Source organism: Dendropsophus ebraccatus, chromosome 5 (assembly GCF_027789765.1).
Source record: "Dendropsophus ebraccatus isolate aDenEbr1 chromosome 5, aDenEbr1.pat, whole genome shotgun sequence".
Classification (NCBI taxonomy): Eukaryota; Metazoa; Chordata; class Amphibia; order Anura; family Hylidae; genus Dendropsophus; species Dendropsophus ebraccatus.
The window spans coordinates 15,816,961-15,830,032 of NC_091458.1; the positions used below are offsets into that span (position 1 = coordinate 15,816,961).

A 13,072-nucleotide genomic window follows, 5' to 3' on the forward strand; every position below is an offset into this window, starting at 1 on the left:
AAGTTAAAGGCCTTATTACACAAGGCTATTACCCATAATCATCGGTCCTCGGCCACACAGGTCACAAAACATATGACTGATCGATCACTGTGATCAGCTCTCAGTATCTGATACGACCCCTTAGATGCATTGGGGCAGGATATAACAGGGCTGCAAAGCATACACACCCTGCATGAGGCTGCAGAGGCCAGTCTAGCTGCAGGAATTACTGGAAGGGACAGACTATTTCAGTAACGTCGCCTCCGGGAAGATTCCAGGAAAAGAGAGAACGCAGCGTGGAAACTGCAATACTTCACCTGTGCAGCTCCTGACCCTGCGACTACAGCTGCACAGTAACCACAGAGAGGGGAGTGTCACCCACCACAGGAGAGGACAGTGACAGCACCAGACATCATACACTATGTACAGCTCCTGCATACAGTCTGCATGCTATCGTGCTGTGTCACCATTATACCAGTCACAGGACAGGCATCCGAGAGCAGAATACAGGATGTATCTACACAGTGACCTCACCAGCAGAATAGTGAGTGCAGCTCTGGAGTATAATACAGAATGTAACTCAGGATCAGTAATGTAATGTATGTACACAGTGACCCTACCAGAAGAATAGTGAGTGCAGCTCTGGAGTATAATACAGGATATAACTCAGGATCAGTACAGGATCAGTAATGTAATGTATGTACACAGTGACCTCACCAGCAGAATAGTGATTGCAGCTCTGGAGTATAATACAGGATCAGTAATGTAATGTATGTACACAGTGACCTCACCAGCAGAAGAGTGAGTGCAGCTCTGGAGTATAATACAAGATGTAACTCAGGATCAGTACAGGATCAGTAATGTAATGTATGTACACAGTGACCTCACCAGCAGAATAGTGAATGCAGCTCTGGGGTATACGATGTATCTAGTATAATCTATCTTCCCACCACTGACCCCCTCACCTACCACAGCCATCTGCATCCAAGACACCAATACTTCCATGATGAATCCGGAGACATTACTAGAACTGTAGGGTTTTGCAGTCACCGCTTCTATTAAGGACAGGATAATCCCACCCCCCACCCCCAACCTCGTTTCTTACTACTTGGAGAAGTTATCACGATAAGACAATTGATTCTTCTGTAAATAAGACAAAAATCCCCCAAATCTTACACTAAAGCCAATGTAACCAGTTCCCCAAAATAATACAATAGCTTCACAAGGCACAGAAGTTCAGAAGTCCCGGGGTCAGAAGGGGTGCCACTGTGCCAGTAATGGGGGGGGGGGGGGGGGGGGGGGGAGAGGCACCCCTCAGTCAGGCTGGCATCACTTTGATCACATGGTTTATCTAAATATCACAATGTTTAAGACCCACCTGACACCAGACAAGGGGATAATAATACACACACACATATTATATATATATATATATATATATATATATATATATATATATATATATATACACACACACACACACACACAAGTTTAGGAGCCAAATAGTTTATTAATGAAAATCTATCTACATTGCTGCAGAAATTATTATGGACATATGACATCATCAGAAGTCAGCCAATCACAGAGCTGACAGCTTAGACATACTGATTATGTCATCAGCAATCAGTCATACGCGGAGCAGTATCAGATGCTAAGATCAGCTTCAACACACAGGGATGACATCATGTGATGCACATCGCATGTTATCAGCAATCAGCCAATCATAGATCAGCTCAGACACATCCCATGCTATCAGCATCAGCCAATCATAGAACAGCTCAGGCACATCCCATGCCATGAGCCAATCAGAGAGAAGCTAAGGCACATTCCATGCCATGAGCGAATCAGAGCAGCTCAGGTACATCACATGCCATCAGCAATCGGCCAATCAGAGAGCAGTTCAGGCACTCGCATCAACAGCTATCAGCCAATCACAGATAAGTCCGATATCCCTCATGATCAGCCATTCAGTGAACAGCTACGACAATCATGACACCATCAGTAATTAGCCAATCACAGAGCAAAGTCCATCTCAGATGACCTCTCACCTCTTGCCCATTCGGGCCCAACAAGGTGCTCAGTTTTGAATTACATTTTCTGTCTAATTTTCATTTTTTTTAATTTTTTTATTTTATAAATATTTATGATTAGTGTACAGACGAAGTAACAAGGTTTTTCTATTCCTAATTTTTTTCTCATCAGGAACCGATCCAAAAAAAAAAAAAAAAAAAATTTAAAACAAAGCACAAAGAAAACGCAAACAAAAGAAAATAAAAACAGTAAACAAAAATGTATAAATAAATAAAACCGATTACATAAATAAAATATGATCATTATAATAATCTGGCAGTGAGTGCTGCTCCACCTGTATACTGAAGAGTAGCATAGACCTTTACATAACACAGCCGGCTCTGCTACATCTGCGCTCCCTACGTGGCAGGTGAGCGTTGCTTATTGCATCCATAGTCATGAGACGCTCCTTTCATCCAGCGGTGTAACCAGGGACACAGTCAGCTCACCAGAAATAGCTCTTTTCCTTCACATGCAGGAAATTACAGGTAGAGCGAGATCTCCGCACCGTTACAATTATCGCACTGTGCCACCGAGACATCCTGGAAAAACAACACCACGCAACCACATGACAAACACCTTCCAGCTGGGACTGCCCAAACACAATACACAAGTGTGCAGCGTCCGGCTGACCACAGGCCCAGCGCTGAGAGAAACACAATATACATCACAGCCGACGCATTTCACATATCTTTTACAGCTGATTTCAAGGAGGCGCAACAGGTGCAGATTTCCCATAGACTCGATGAGCCGGGAATAGTCATCTAAGGAGGACACTGCACTGCGGTGGCATCCGAGACACTTCTCTCCATGGTGCTACCTTCTGGCTCAGTTACATGGATGTGGATTACTCACAGAGCATTGTCTACACTGGATACAGCTGAGAGCAGGACTAGCTATGTACAATGTATCAGTCTGGAGCTCACAGAGCATTGTCTACACTGGATACAGCTGAGAGCAGGACTAGCTATGTGCTATGTACAATGTATCAGTCTGGGGTCCAGGCTGTAGAGCTCACAGAGCATTGTCTGCACTGGATACAGCTGGTAGCAGGACTAGCTATGTACAATGTATCAGTCTGGAGCTCACAGAGCATTGTCTACACTGGATACAGCAGAGAGCAGGACTGGCTATGTACAATGTATCAGTCTGGGGTCCAGGCTGTAGAGCTCACAGAGCATTGTCTGCACTGGATACAGCTGGTAGCAGGACTAGCTATGTACAATGTATCAGTCTGGAGCTCACAGAGCATTGTCTACACTGGATACAGCTGAGAGCAGGACTAGCTATGTACAATGTATCAGTCTGGGGTCCAGACTGTAGAGCTCACAGAGCATTGTCTACACTGGATACAGCTGAGAGCAGGACTAGCTATGTACAATGTATCAGTCTGGGGTCCAGGCTGTAGAGCTCACAGAGCATTGTCTACACTGGATACAGCTGAGAGCAGGACTAGCTATGTACAATGTATCAGTCTGGAGCTCACAGAGCATTGTCTAGACTGGATACAGCTGTAACAAATCCTCAGCTGTAAGAAGTGATAGGTATCCAATGCAGACATTATCCTGAAATCCAATAATTTCAATGAGAATCCATGTTCCACCTCATTCAGCATAATTTTGTTGCGAATTGGCGCCATGTGTCACAGTACGAGCAGAAATCTGGGATTAGCCCCATAGAACATCACATGGGATTACAAATCCATTTCAGTTTCTCATTCATTCTCCTTCTAAAACCGAATCTTTTAACTCTTCTCTTCCCCCCTGGATATACACAGCGAAAGCTCCACTCACTGACAGCAAGCAGAAGTCTTGAGTTGTAGAGCTGGATCTCTCTCAGTATCATGGGGGAGATTTATCAAACATGGTGTAAAGTGAAACAGGCCCCGTTGCCCCTAGCAACCAATCAGATTCCACCATTCATTCCTCACTGACTCTTTGGAAAATGAAAGGTGGAATCTGATTGGTTGCTAGGGGCGACTGAGCCAGTTTCACTTTACACCATGTTTGATAAATCTCCCTCATGGTGTATACGGATCAGTATACACACACACACACATTTTATTTTTTATATATATATATATATATATATATATATATATATATATATAAATATATAGTGTATACGGATCAGTATACACACACACACACATTTTATTTTATATATATATAAATATATAGTGTATACGGATCAGTATACGTATATGTGGTGTATACGGATCAGTATACGTATATATGGTGTATACAGATCAGTATACGTATATATATGGTGTATACGGATCAGTATACGTATATATGGTGTATACGGATCAGACGTATATATATGGTGTATACGGATCAGTATACGTATATATGGTGTATACGGATAAGACGTATATATATGGTGTATACGGATCAGTATACGTATATATGGTGTATACAGATCAGTATATGTATATATGGTGTATATGGATCAGTATACGTATATGTGGTGTATACGGATCAGTATACGTATATGTGGTGTATACGGATCAGTATACGTATATGTGGTGTATACGGATCAGTATACGTAGATGTGGTGTATACGGATCAGTATACGTAGATGTGGTGTATACGGATCAGTATACGTAGATGTGGTGTATACGGATCAGTATACGTAGATGTGGTGTATACGGATCAGTATACATATATGTGGTGTATACGGATCAGTATACGTATATATGGTGTATACAGATCAGTATACGTATATATATGGTGTATACGGATCAGTATACATATATGTGGTGTATACGGATCAGTATACGTATATATGGTGTATACAGATCAGTATACGTATATATATGGTGTATACGGATCAGTATACGTATATATGGTGTATACAGATCAGTATACGTATATATATGGTGTATACGGATCAGTATACGTATATATGGTGTATACAGATCAGTATACGTATATATATGGTGTAGTGATGCACGATGCACCGAAATATCGATACTACTATCGATATTTCGGGCATAAAAACGGTTCGGTACCAGGATTTCCTGGTATCGATACTTTATGTTAAGCTGCATAATAGAGCAGCTTAATATAAAGTATAGAGCAGAGAACACGGGCAGCGGCTAGTTGAGCGCCGGACGTGTTCTCTGTGTGCCACCCCCGACCCCCTGGTGTCCCCTCCTCCGCCCACGTGGTCTCCGCTCCCGGCGGCGGCAAATTCAAATAGACGGCACATAGCGAGCGCTAGTGCTGGCTATTCAGGGTAAATGCCGCTGTCACAACTGACAGCAGCATTTAACCCTTCCCGAGCCGCTCCATATGCAGAAGGAGTCTGCTGCATATGAAGCGGCCCCCACTGCTAATGACTGCGGCCCGCGAGCGTGTTCGGGCGGCAGTCATTTAACTATTCCATTCCCACCCGGCAGTTCCCCACCATCCAGCACCTGCCAGTTCCGCACCCGCCCCGAGCAGCATGGTCCCCCGCACCCGCCCCGAGCAGCATGGTCCCCCGCACCCGCCCGTGCAGCATGGTCCCCCGCACCCGCCCGTGCAGCATGGTCCCCCGCACCTGCCCGATCCCCCACCACCACCCTTCCCCCGGGTACAGTGACACAACAACTCGCAGCATACCTTCTTGTGGGGAGTTGTTGTGCACAAGGAGGTATGCTGGGAGTTGTTGTGTCAGGAGGCTGCTAACGCACTACAACTCCCAGCAGCATACCTCCTTGTGCACTACAACCCCCAGCATACCTTTCTGTGCATAAAGAGGTATGCTGGGGGTTGTAGTGCACAAGGAGGTATGCTGGGAGTTTCAGTTTTGCATTAGCAGCCTCCTGATACAACAAATCACGGCATACCTTCTTGTGCACTACAACTCCCAGCATACCTCAGTGTCCACTACAACTCCCAGCATACCTTCTTATGGTGATTTGTAGTGCACAAAGGGGGTATTCTGGGAGTTGTAGTGCACAAGAAGGTATGCTGAGAGTTGCAGTTGTGCAGCAGAAGCCTCCCGACACAACATCCCAGCATGCCTCCTTGGGCACTACAACTCCCAGCATGCCTCCTTGGGCACTACAACTCCCAGCATATCTTCTTATGCACTACTACTCCCAGCATACCTCCGTGTGCACTACAAATCCCCATAAGAAGGTATGATGGGAGTTGTAGTGCATAAGAAGTTATGATGGGAGTTGTAGTGCATAAGAAGGTATGATGGGAGTTGTAGTGCATAAGAAGGTATGATGGGAGTTGTAGTGCACAAGGAGGTATGCTGTTGTGCACAGGGAGTTATGCTGCGGGGTAGAGGGGAATGCTGCGGGGTAGAGGGGAATTAAAAAGTGTTATTAAAAAATTTAAAAAATCACAATAAAAGGTTCTAATAATCCCTTTTGCTTTTAAAAAAAAAAAAAAAAAGTGGAAGAAAAGGAACATACATGTTTGACATCCATTGCATGCGTAATTGTCCGAAGTATAAAATGTAACAAAGTTATCAAAAATCACATAAATAAGTATATTGCTTATATTTGTATTGTTACTTATTTTTTTTAAACTTTATAAAGTATCGAATTGGTATTGAGTATCGAAATAAGAAAGCTGGTATCGGTATCGAACTCAAAATTCTGGTATCGTGACATCCCTAATATGGTGTATACGGATCAGTATACGTATATATGGTGTATACGGATCAGTATACGTATATATATGGTGTATACTGATCCGTATACGTATATATATATGGTGTATACAGATCAGTATACATATATATGGTGTATACAGATCAATATACGTATATATGGTGTATACGGATCAGTATACGTATATATGGTGTATACGGATCAGTATAAAGGCCGCCATCCAGCTTTTTGCAGATTTCCACCATACTCAAGGCCTGAGCCCATCCAGGTAACAGGTCCTGTCCCAGCATGCCTTGCTCCCAGGTGTCACACGTACCACACAACGTGCGCCAGGGACATCCTCGCCGGCAGCGTTACCGCACACCCTTCCATTATCATCTCCATCTACAAGACACAGAACTGCCGCGTGCCCCGAAGACGGCGGCGTGTTTAACCCCTTACACACCACACAATCCAACACCTGCATCATGGATAGGGAACCTAAGGGCCCTCCAGCTGTTGCAGAACTACAATTCCCATCATGTCAGTCCAAGCCTGATGGGAATTGTAGTTCTGCAACAGCTGAAGGGCCAAATGTTCCCCCTGCCTGACCTACATGTTAAAGGGCTGGGGGCTGCATAGGGACCCCAGCATCAGGTGCCATGGTGCATGCTCGGCTCTGCACCCAGTAGCCCAGTCTGCCAATGCTGCCATGTGTTACTTTCATAGGATCAATCATAAAAGTCCAATGATCCCTTCCAGATCCCAAGATCTAACACATAAGGTCAAAGGTGAAGCTAAACTGCCTGACACATTGTAACAAACTATCAGAGTGTGTCTGTACTGGTGAAGAGTTCGCTGCACTCACCACCTACACTTAAAGGGCCACTTTCTTCCAGAAACAGCACCTCTCTCCCGTCCTTAGTTTGTTTGTATGTTATTACAGCTCAGTACCACACACAGCCTGAGGAAGGGGTGGTGCTGTTTTTGCAAGAAAGTAGTTGTGATTTTTCTAACCCTGGATAAGCCCTTAAAGGGGTAGTTCTTGAAAAAAAGGTAAATTCTTTCAAATCAACTTGTCCCAGCAAGTGCCAAAGATTTGCAGTTTACTTCCAGTACGTATCAGCTGCTGTATGTCCTGCAGGAAATGGTGTATTCTTTCCAGTCTGACACAGTGCTCTCTGCTGCCACCCCTCTCCATGTCAGGAACTGTGCAGAGCAGGAGAGGCTTTCTATGGGGATTTGCTACTGCTCTGGACAGTTCCTGACATGGACAGAGGTGGCAGCAGAGAGAAGTGCGTCAGACTGGAAAGAATACATCACTTCCTGCAGGACATACAGCAGCTGATAAGTACTGGAAGACTGGAGATTTTTATTAGAAGTAATTTACAAATCTATATAAATCTTTCTGACACCAGTTGATCTAAAAGTTTTTTTGTTGGAGTACCCCTTTAAATAGGGTCCTACATGACAGCATTTTGGTTGCAACCCAAACCTCCAAACTAGAACCACCATGTACAGTAAATGACGCTGATGGAGATGTAACACCACTGACAGACACAGCTCTGCTACACCGCCAACCTCGGCTCTGCTGCGTAGCGTGCCGTCTACAGGCTGCTGTACCAACCCCGTCATCCCGGTCACCTATGGCGAGAAGGACGGAGCTGCACACTCAGCACAAAGCTGCTAAATCCCCTGCAGCGCCAGACTGCAGCTCACAGCAGCGCAGAGCGTTACAGTGTGGAGTCTGCAGGATCATTCCAGATGGTTATAGCGGATTGTATGTTCAGATTAACCCCTGCTAGGCCACTATATGGGGGTCACTGACATTACATTACAGCTGGAGCAGGGAACCTTGGCCCTCCAGCTGATGCTAAACTACAACTCCCATCATGCCTGGACAGCTAAAGCTTTAGTTGTCCGGGGATGACGAGAAGTGTTGTTTTGCAGCATCTGAAGGGCCTAAGGTTCCCCATCAATGCATTAGATAGTCCTGCCCAACCTGCGGCTCTCCAGATGTTGCAGAACAACAACTCCCATCATGCCCTGACAGCTAACGGAAACAGCTAGAAAGCCATTGCTTCTCCTCTAATGTATATGAGACACACATGTGACCCCCTTATCATTACCTATATCCAGCGCTCCCCGCACTGCACCTACATCCAGCGCCCCCGCACTGCACCTACATCCAGCGCTCCCCGCACTGCACCTACATCCAGCGCTCCCCGCACTGCACCTACATCCAGCGCCCCCGCACTGCACCTACATCCAGCGCCCCCGCACTGCACCTACATCCAGCGCCCCCGCACTGCACCTACATCCAGCGCCCCCGCACTGCACCTACATCCAGCGCCCCCGCACTGCACCTACATCCAGCGCCCCCGCACTGCACCTACATCCAGCGCCCCCGCACTGCACCTACATCCAGCGCCCCCGCACTGCACCTACATCCAGCGCCCCCGCACTGCACCTACATCCAGCGCCCCCGCACTGCACCTACATCCAGCGCCCCCGCACTGCACCTACATCCAGCGCTCCCCGCACTGCACCTACATCCAGCGCCCCCGCACTGCACCTACATCCAGCGCTCCCCGCACTGCACCTACATCCAGCGCTCCCCGCACTGCACCTACATCCAGCGCTCCCCGCACTGCACATACATCCAGCGCTCCCCGCACTGCACCTACATCCAGCGCTCCCCGCACTGCACCTACATCCAGCGCTCCCCGCACTGCACCTACATCCAGCGCCCCCGCACTGCACCTACATCCAGCGCTCCCCGCACTGCACCTACATCCAGCGCCCCCGCACTGCACCTATATCCAGCGCCCCCGCACTGCACCTACATCCAGCGCCCCCGCACTGCACCTACATCCAGCGCTCCCCGCACTGCACCTACATCCAGCGCTCCCCGCACTGCACCTACATCCAGCGCCCCCGCACTGCACCTACATCCAGCGCCCCCGCACTGCACCTACATCCAGCGCCCCCGCCCTGCACCTACATCCAGCGCCCCCGCACTGCACCTACATCCAGCGCCCCCGCACTGCACCTACATCCAGCGCCCCCGCACTGCACCTACATCCAGCGCCCCCGCACTGCACCTACATCCAGCGCCCCCGCACTGCACCTACATCCAGCGCCCCCGCACTGCACCTACATCCAGCGCTCCCCGCACTGCACCTACATCCAGCGCTCCCCGCATTGCACCTACATCCAGCGCTCCCCGCACTGCACCTACATCCAGCGCTCCCCGCACTGCACCTACATCCAGCGCTCCCCGCACTGCACCTACATCCAGCGCTCCCCGCACTGCACCTACATCCAGCGCTCCCCGCACTGCACCTACATCCAGCGCCCCCGCACTGCACCTATATCCAGCGCTCCCCGCACTGCACCTACATCCAGCGCCCCCGCACTGCACCTACATCCAGCGCCCCCGCACTGCACCTACATCCAGCGCCCCCGCACAGCACCTACATCCAGCGCCCCCGCACTGCACCTATATCCAGCGCCCCCGCACTGCACCTACATACACTGCCCCCTGCCCAATTCCCATTATGCCTTGACAGCCAAAGCTTTAGCATGATGGGAGTTGTAGTTCTGCAGCAGCTGGCCCTGGGGGGTCTATATACAGGTCAGCCCTGCATTTATATCAGGCCAAAGTGCAGAAGTTACAGGTGATCGCAATGTATCCAATAAGGAGACGGCAAACTCTATGTATCCAGTACAAGAGATTACAGTGTACGGGTATATGCCAAAGAAGTGAATGCAAGAGTATATATATATTCCCCTGCTATAGGAGAGATACTCTGTATTACACCATTCAATTCCAGAACCTGCACACAACAATCTCTCAGCCATGTATCAGCTGTCACAGCAGCCGCCCAGTGCACCATCATATCTATATATATCTGTATATGCACCCGGATGGGAGCAGGGGAGGCCCGGGCTATATGCAGGAAGAGATGGGGAGAAGCTGTCCAATGGGGGAAGCTGGAGGAGCTGCAGCCTGCTGGATATAGGAGCAGAGAGCTGCCAATGGCTGGAGGCCCGGCCGGGGAGCATCTGCATTCATAGGACAACGTGCAAGGGATCAGATGTGGAAACTGCAGCAAACCAGCAGCTGGGAGACGGGCCGACATGTATGATGGGCCGACATGTATGATGGGCCGACATGTATGATGGGACAAGGCAGGTTGTTACAATGTAGCATCGTATCATAAAGCCTGTCAGGTTGTCACAATGTATCCCATACAGAACCAGATGTAACTCCGTCCATGCACAAGTCCTAGGATTGTCACTATGTATGATGCACAGGTCACTATGTATGATGCACAGAATGTAGGCTGCCACAGATCATTCCTGTCCCACAGAATCAGAGGAGACACAATGTATGATCATACAGCTCAGGTTATTACTGTGTATCACATAGAGAAGAAGATGTAACTCCCAGCAAACACAGGCCATACAGCAGGTTGCCATGAATGATGCACAGGTCATAGAGATGGTCACTATGTTTGATGCAGAGGTCACAATGTATGATGTACAGGTATATACATGGTCACTATGTATGATGTACAGGTCACTATGTATGATGCCTAGGTCACTATGATGTACAGGTCACATACATGGTCTCTGTGCAGCATGATGTACAGGTCACTATGTATGATGTACAGGTCACATACATGGTCTCTGTGCAGCATGATGTACAGGTCACTATGTATGATGTACAGGTCACATACATGGTCTCTGTGCAGCATGATGTACAGGTCACTATGTATGATGCACAGGATGTATCTGGTCTCTATGCAGCATGATGTACAGGTCACTATGTATGATGTACAGGTCATACATATGGTCACTATGCAGTATGATGCACAGGTCACATACATGGTCTCTATGCAGCATGATGTACAGGTCATACATATGGTCACTATGCAGTATGATGCACAGGTCACTATGTATGATGTACAGGTCACATACATGGTCTCTATGCAGCATGATGTACAGGTCACTATGTATGATGTACAGGTCACTATGTATGATGTACAGGTCATACATATGGTCACTATGCAGCATGATGTACAGGTCACTATGTATGATGTCCAGGATGTATCTGGTCTCTATGCAGCATGATGTACAGGTCACTATGTATGATGTCTAGGATGTATCTGGTCTCTATGCAGCATGATGTACAGGTCACTATGTATGATGTCCAGGATGTGCAGGGCTGTGGGTGTCATCAGCTGCTGTGCTGTTACAGTGTATCAGTGTAGGGCTGCTCTGCATGCTGCACCATCCTCCCCGCACACACAATGCACATGGAATGCTGTGCACACAACAATGCATTATCCAGCATGCAGCAGCAGCAGCAGGGGGAGGGCCCGGGCAGCCCCCACCCCTCTATTTGCCCCTCTGCCTCCCCCCTCCCTCCTCACCTTTCTTGGAGGGGGCTGCATGGTGCCTGAGGAGGGCCGAGAAGCAACCATAAATCCCAAGGGTGGTGGTGTGAGGGCTCCGGGGGGCAGCCTCCCTCCTGCCCCAGGCTGCTCCAGCTCGGGTGCCAGGCAGGCCAGGGGTGGGCAGCTGGATGCGGGCTCTTTGTGTCAGGAGGAGCAGACAGGGCGCAGGAGTCCGGGGGGCTCCATGAAGGGCCGACAGACTGGAGACTGGGCACAGCAGACACACAGCAGACCGGGGAGGAGGAGGAGGAGGATGGCTACTGCTGGGGGAGGGGGCACACGGCGTGTAATAGGAGCCGGAGCACGACAGGGGGAGGAGACACTGCAGGCAGATGCTGCTCAGCGCCACGGCGCCACCTGCTGGACACAGTGCGGTACTGCGCCCAGTGCGGGGAGCCCGAGCCTGAGCTGCCGATCTGCTGACGATTTTCTGCAATTGTTTTGGTGAAGAAACGCCGGCGTCTGAACAGAACCATTTCTAGTAAAGCAACTAATATCTAACTGATTAGATACACAGGGGCAAACTGAATATTTTTTTCACTATATAATGAATTTGTATATATGTAAATTTTTGCGGTACGCTCACACTTACCAGATCCGCAGCTTATTTTCTGCTGCAGATCCGCAGCAGATTTCCTTTAAATAACTGAACACAGCATCAAATCTGCTGCGGATCCTGTAGGTGTGAACGCACAGCCCGAAACGCGTCCAAAACTAAAGAAAGTGGGAACAAAAGGTTCATCTAATCCCAATATGCATCAAGCAATAGCCTCTACTCGATCTAAAAATTATATCAGAAGAAAGGGTCGAGGCGACTCTGAAAGACTCTGAAACGCGTCGCCCAATAACTGCTATCCAATACAAATAAAAAAAGCTATGACCAGAATCCCATCTAAGAAAAACTAAAGAAAGTGTCATACAATCACCTATAAAAAAAACCCTGTAAAAAACTAAATCTGACGAG

The 13,072-nt window shown here is 48.1% G+C and overlaps 1 protein-coding gene across 6 annotated transcripts in view; it reads right to left on the reverse strand.

Moving 5' to 3' along the window:
- The window catches only part of FCHSD2 (FCH and double SH3 domains 2), a 90,051-nt gene that overhangs the window by 74,600 nt on the left and 2,379 nt on the right, over nt 1-13,072 (reverse strand). For 5 of the 6 annotated variants that reach the window (XM_069969566.1, XM_069969561.1, XM_069969563.1 and 2 more), the window contains exon 1: nt 12,085-12,338. The exons of the other annotated variant lie outside the window; for it this stretch is intronic. In XM_069969566.1, the coding sequence (XP_069825667.1) occupies nt 12,085-12,135 (51 nt within the window). In that variant the 5' untranslated portion in view covers nt 12,136-12,338. Of the gene's footprint in view, nt 1-12,084; nt 12,339-13,072 lie in introns of those variants that run through there. 6 annotated transcript variants of the gene reach the window in all.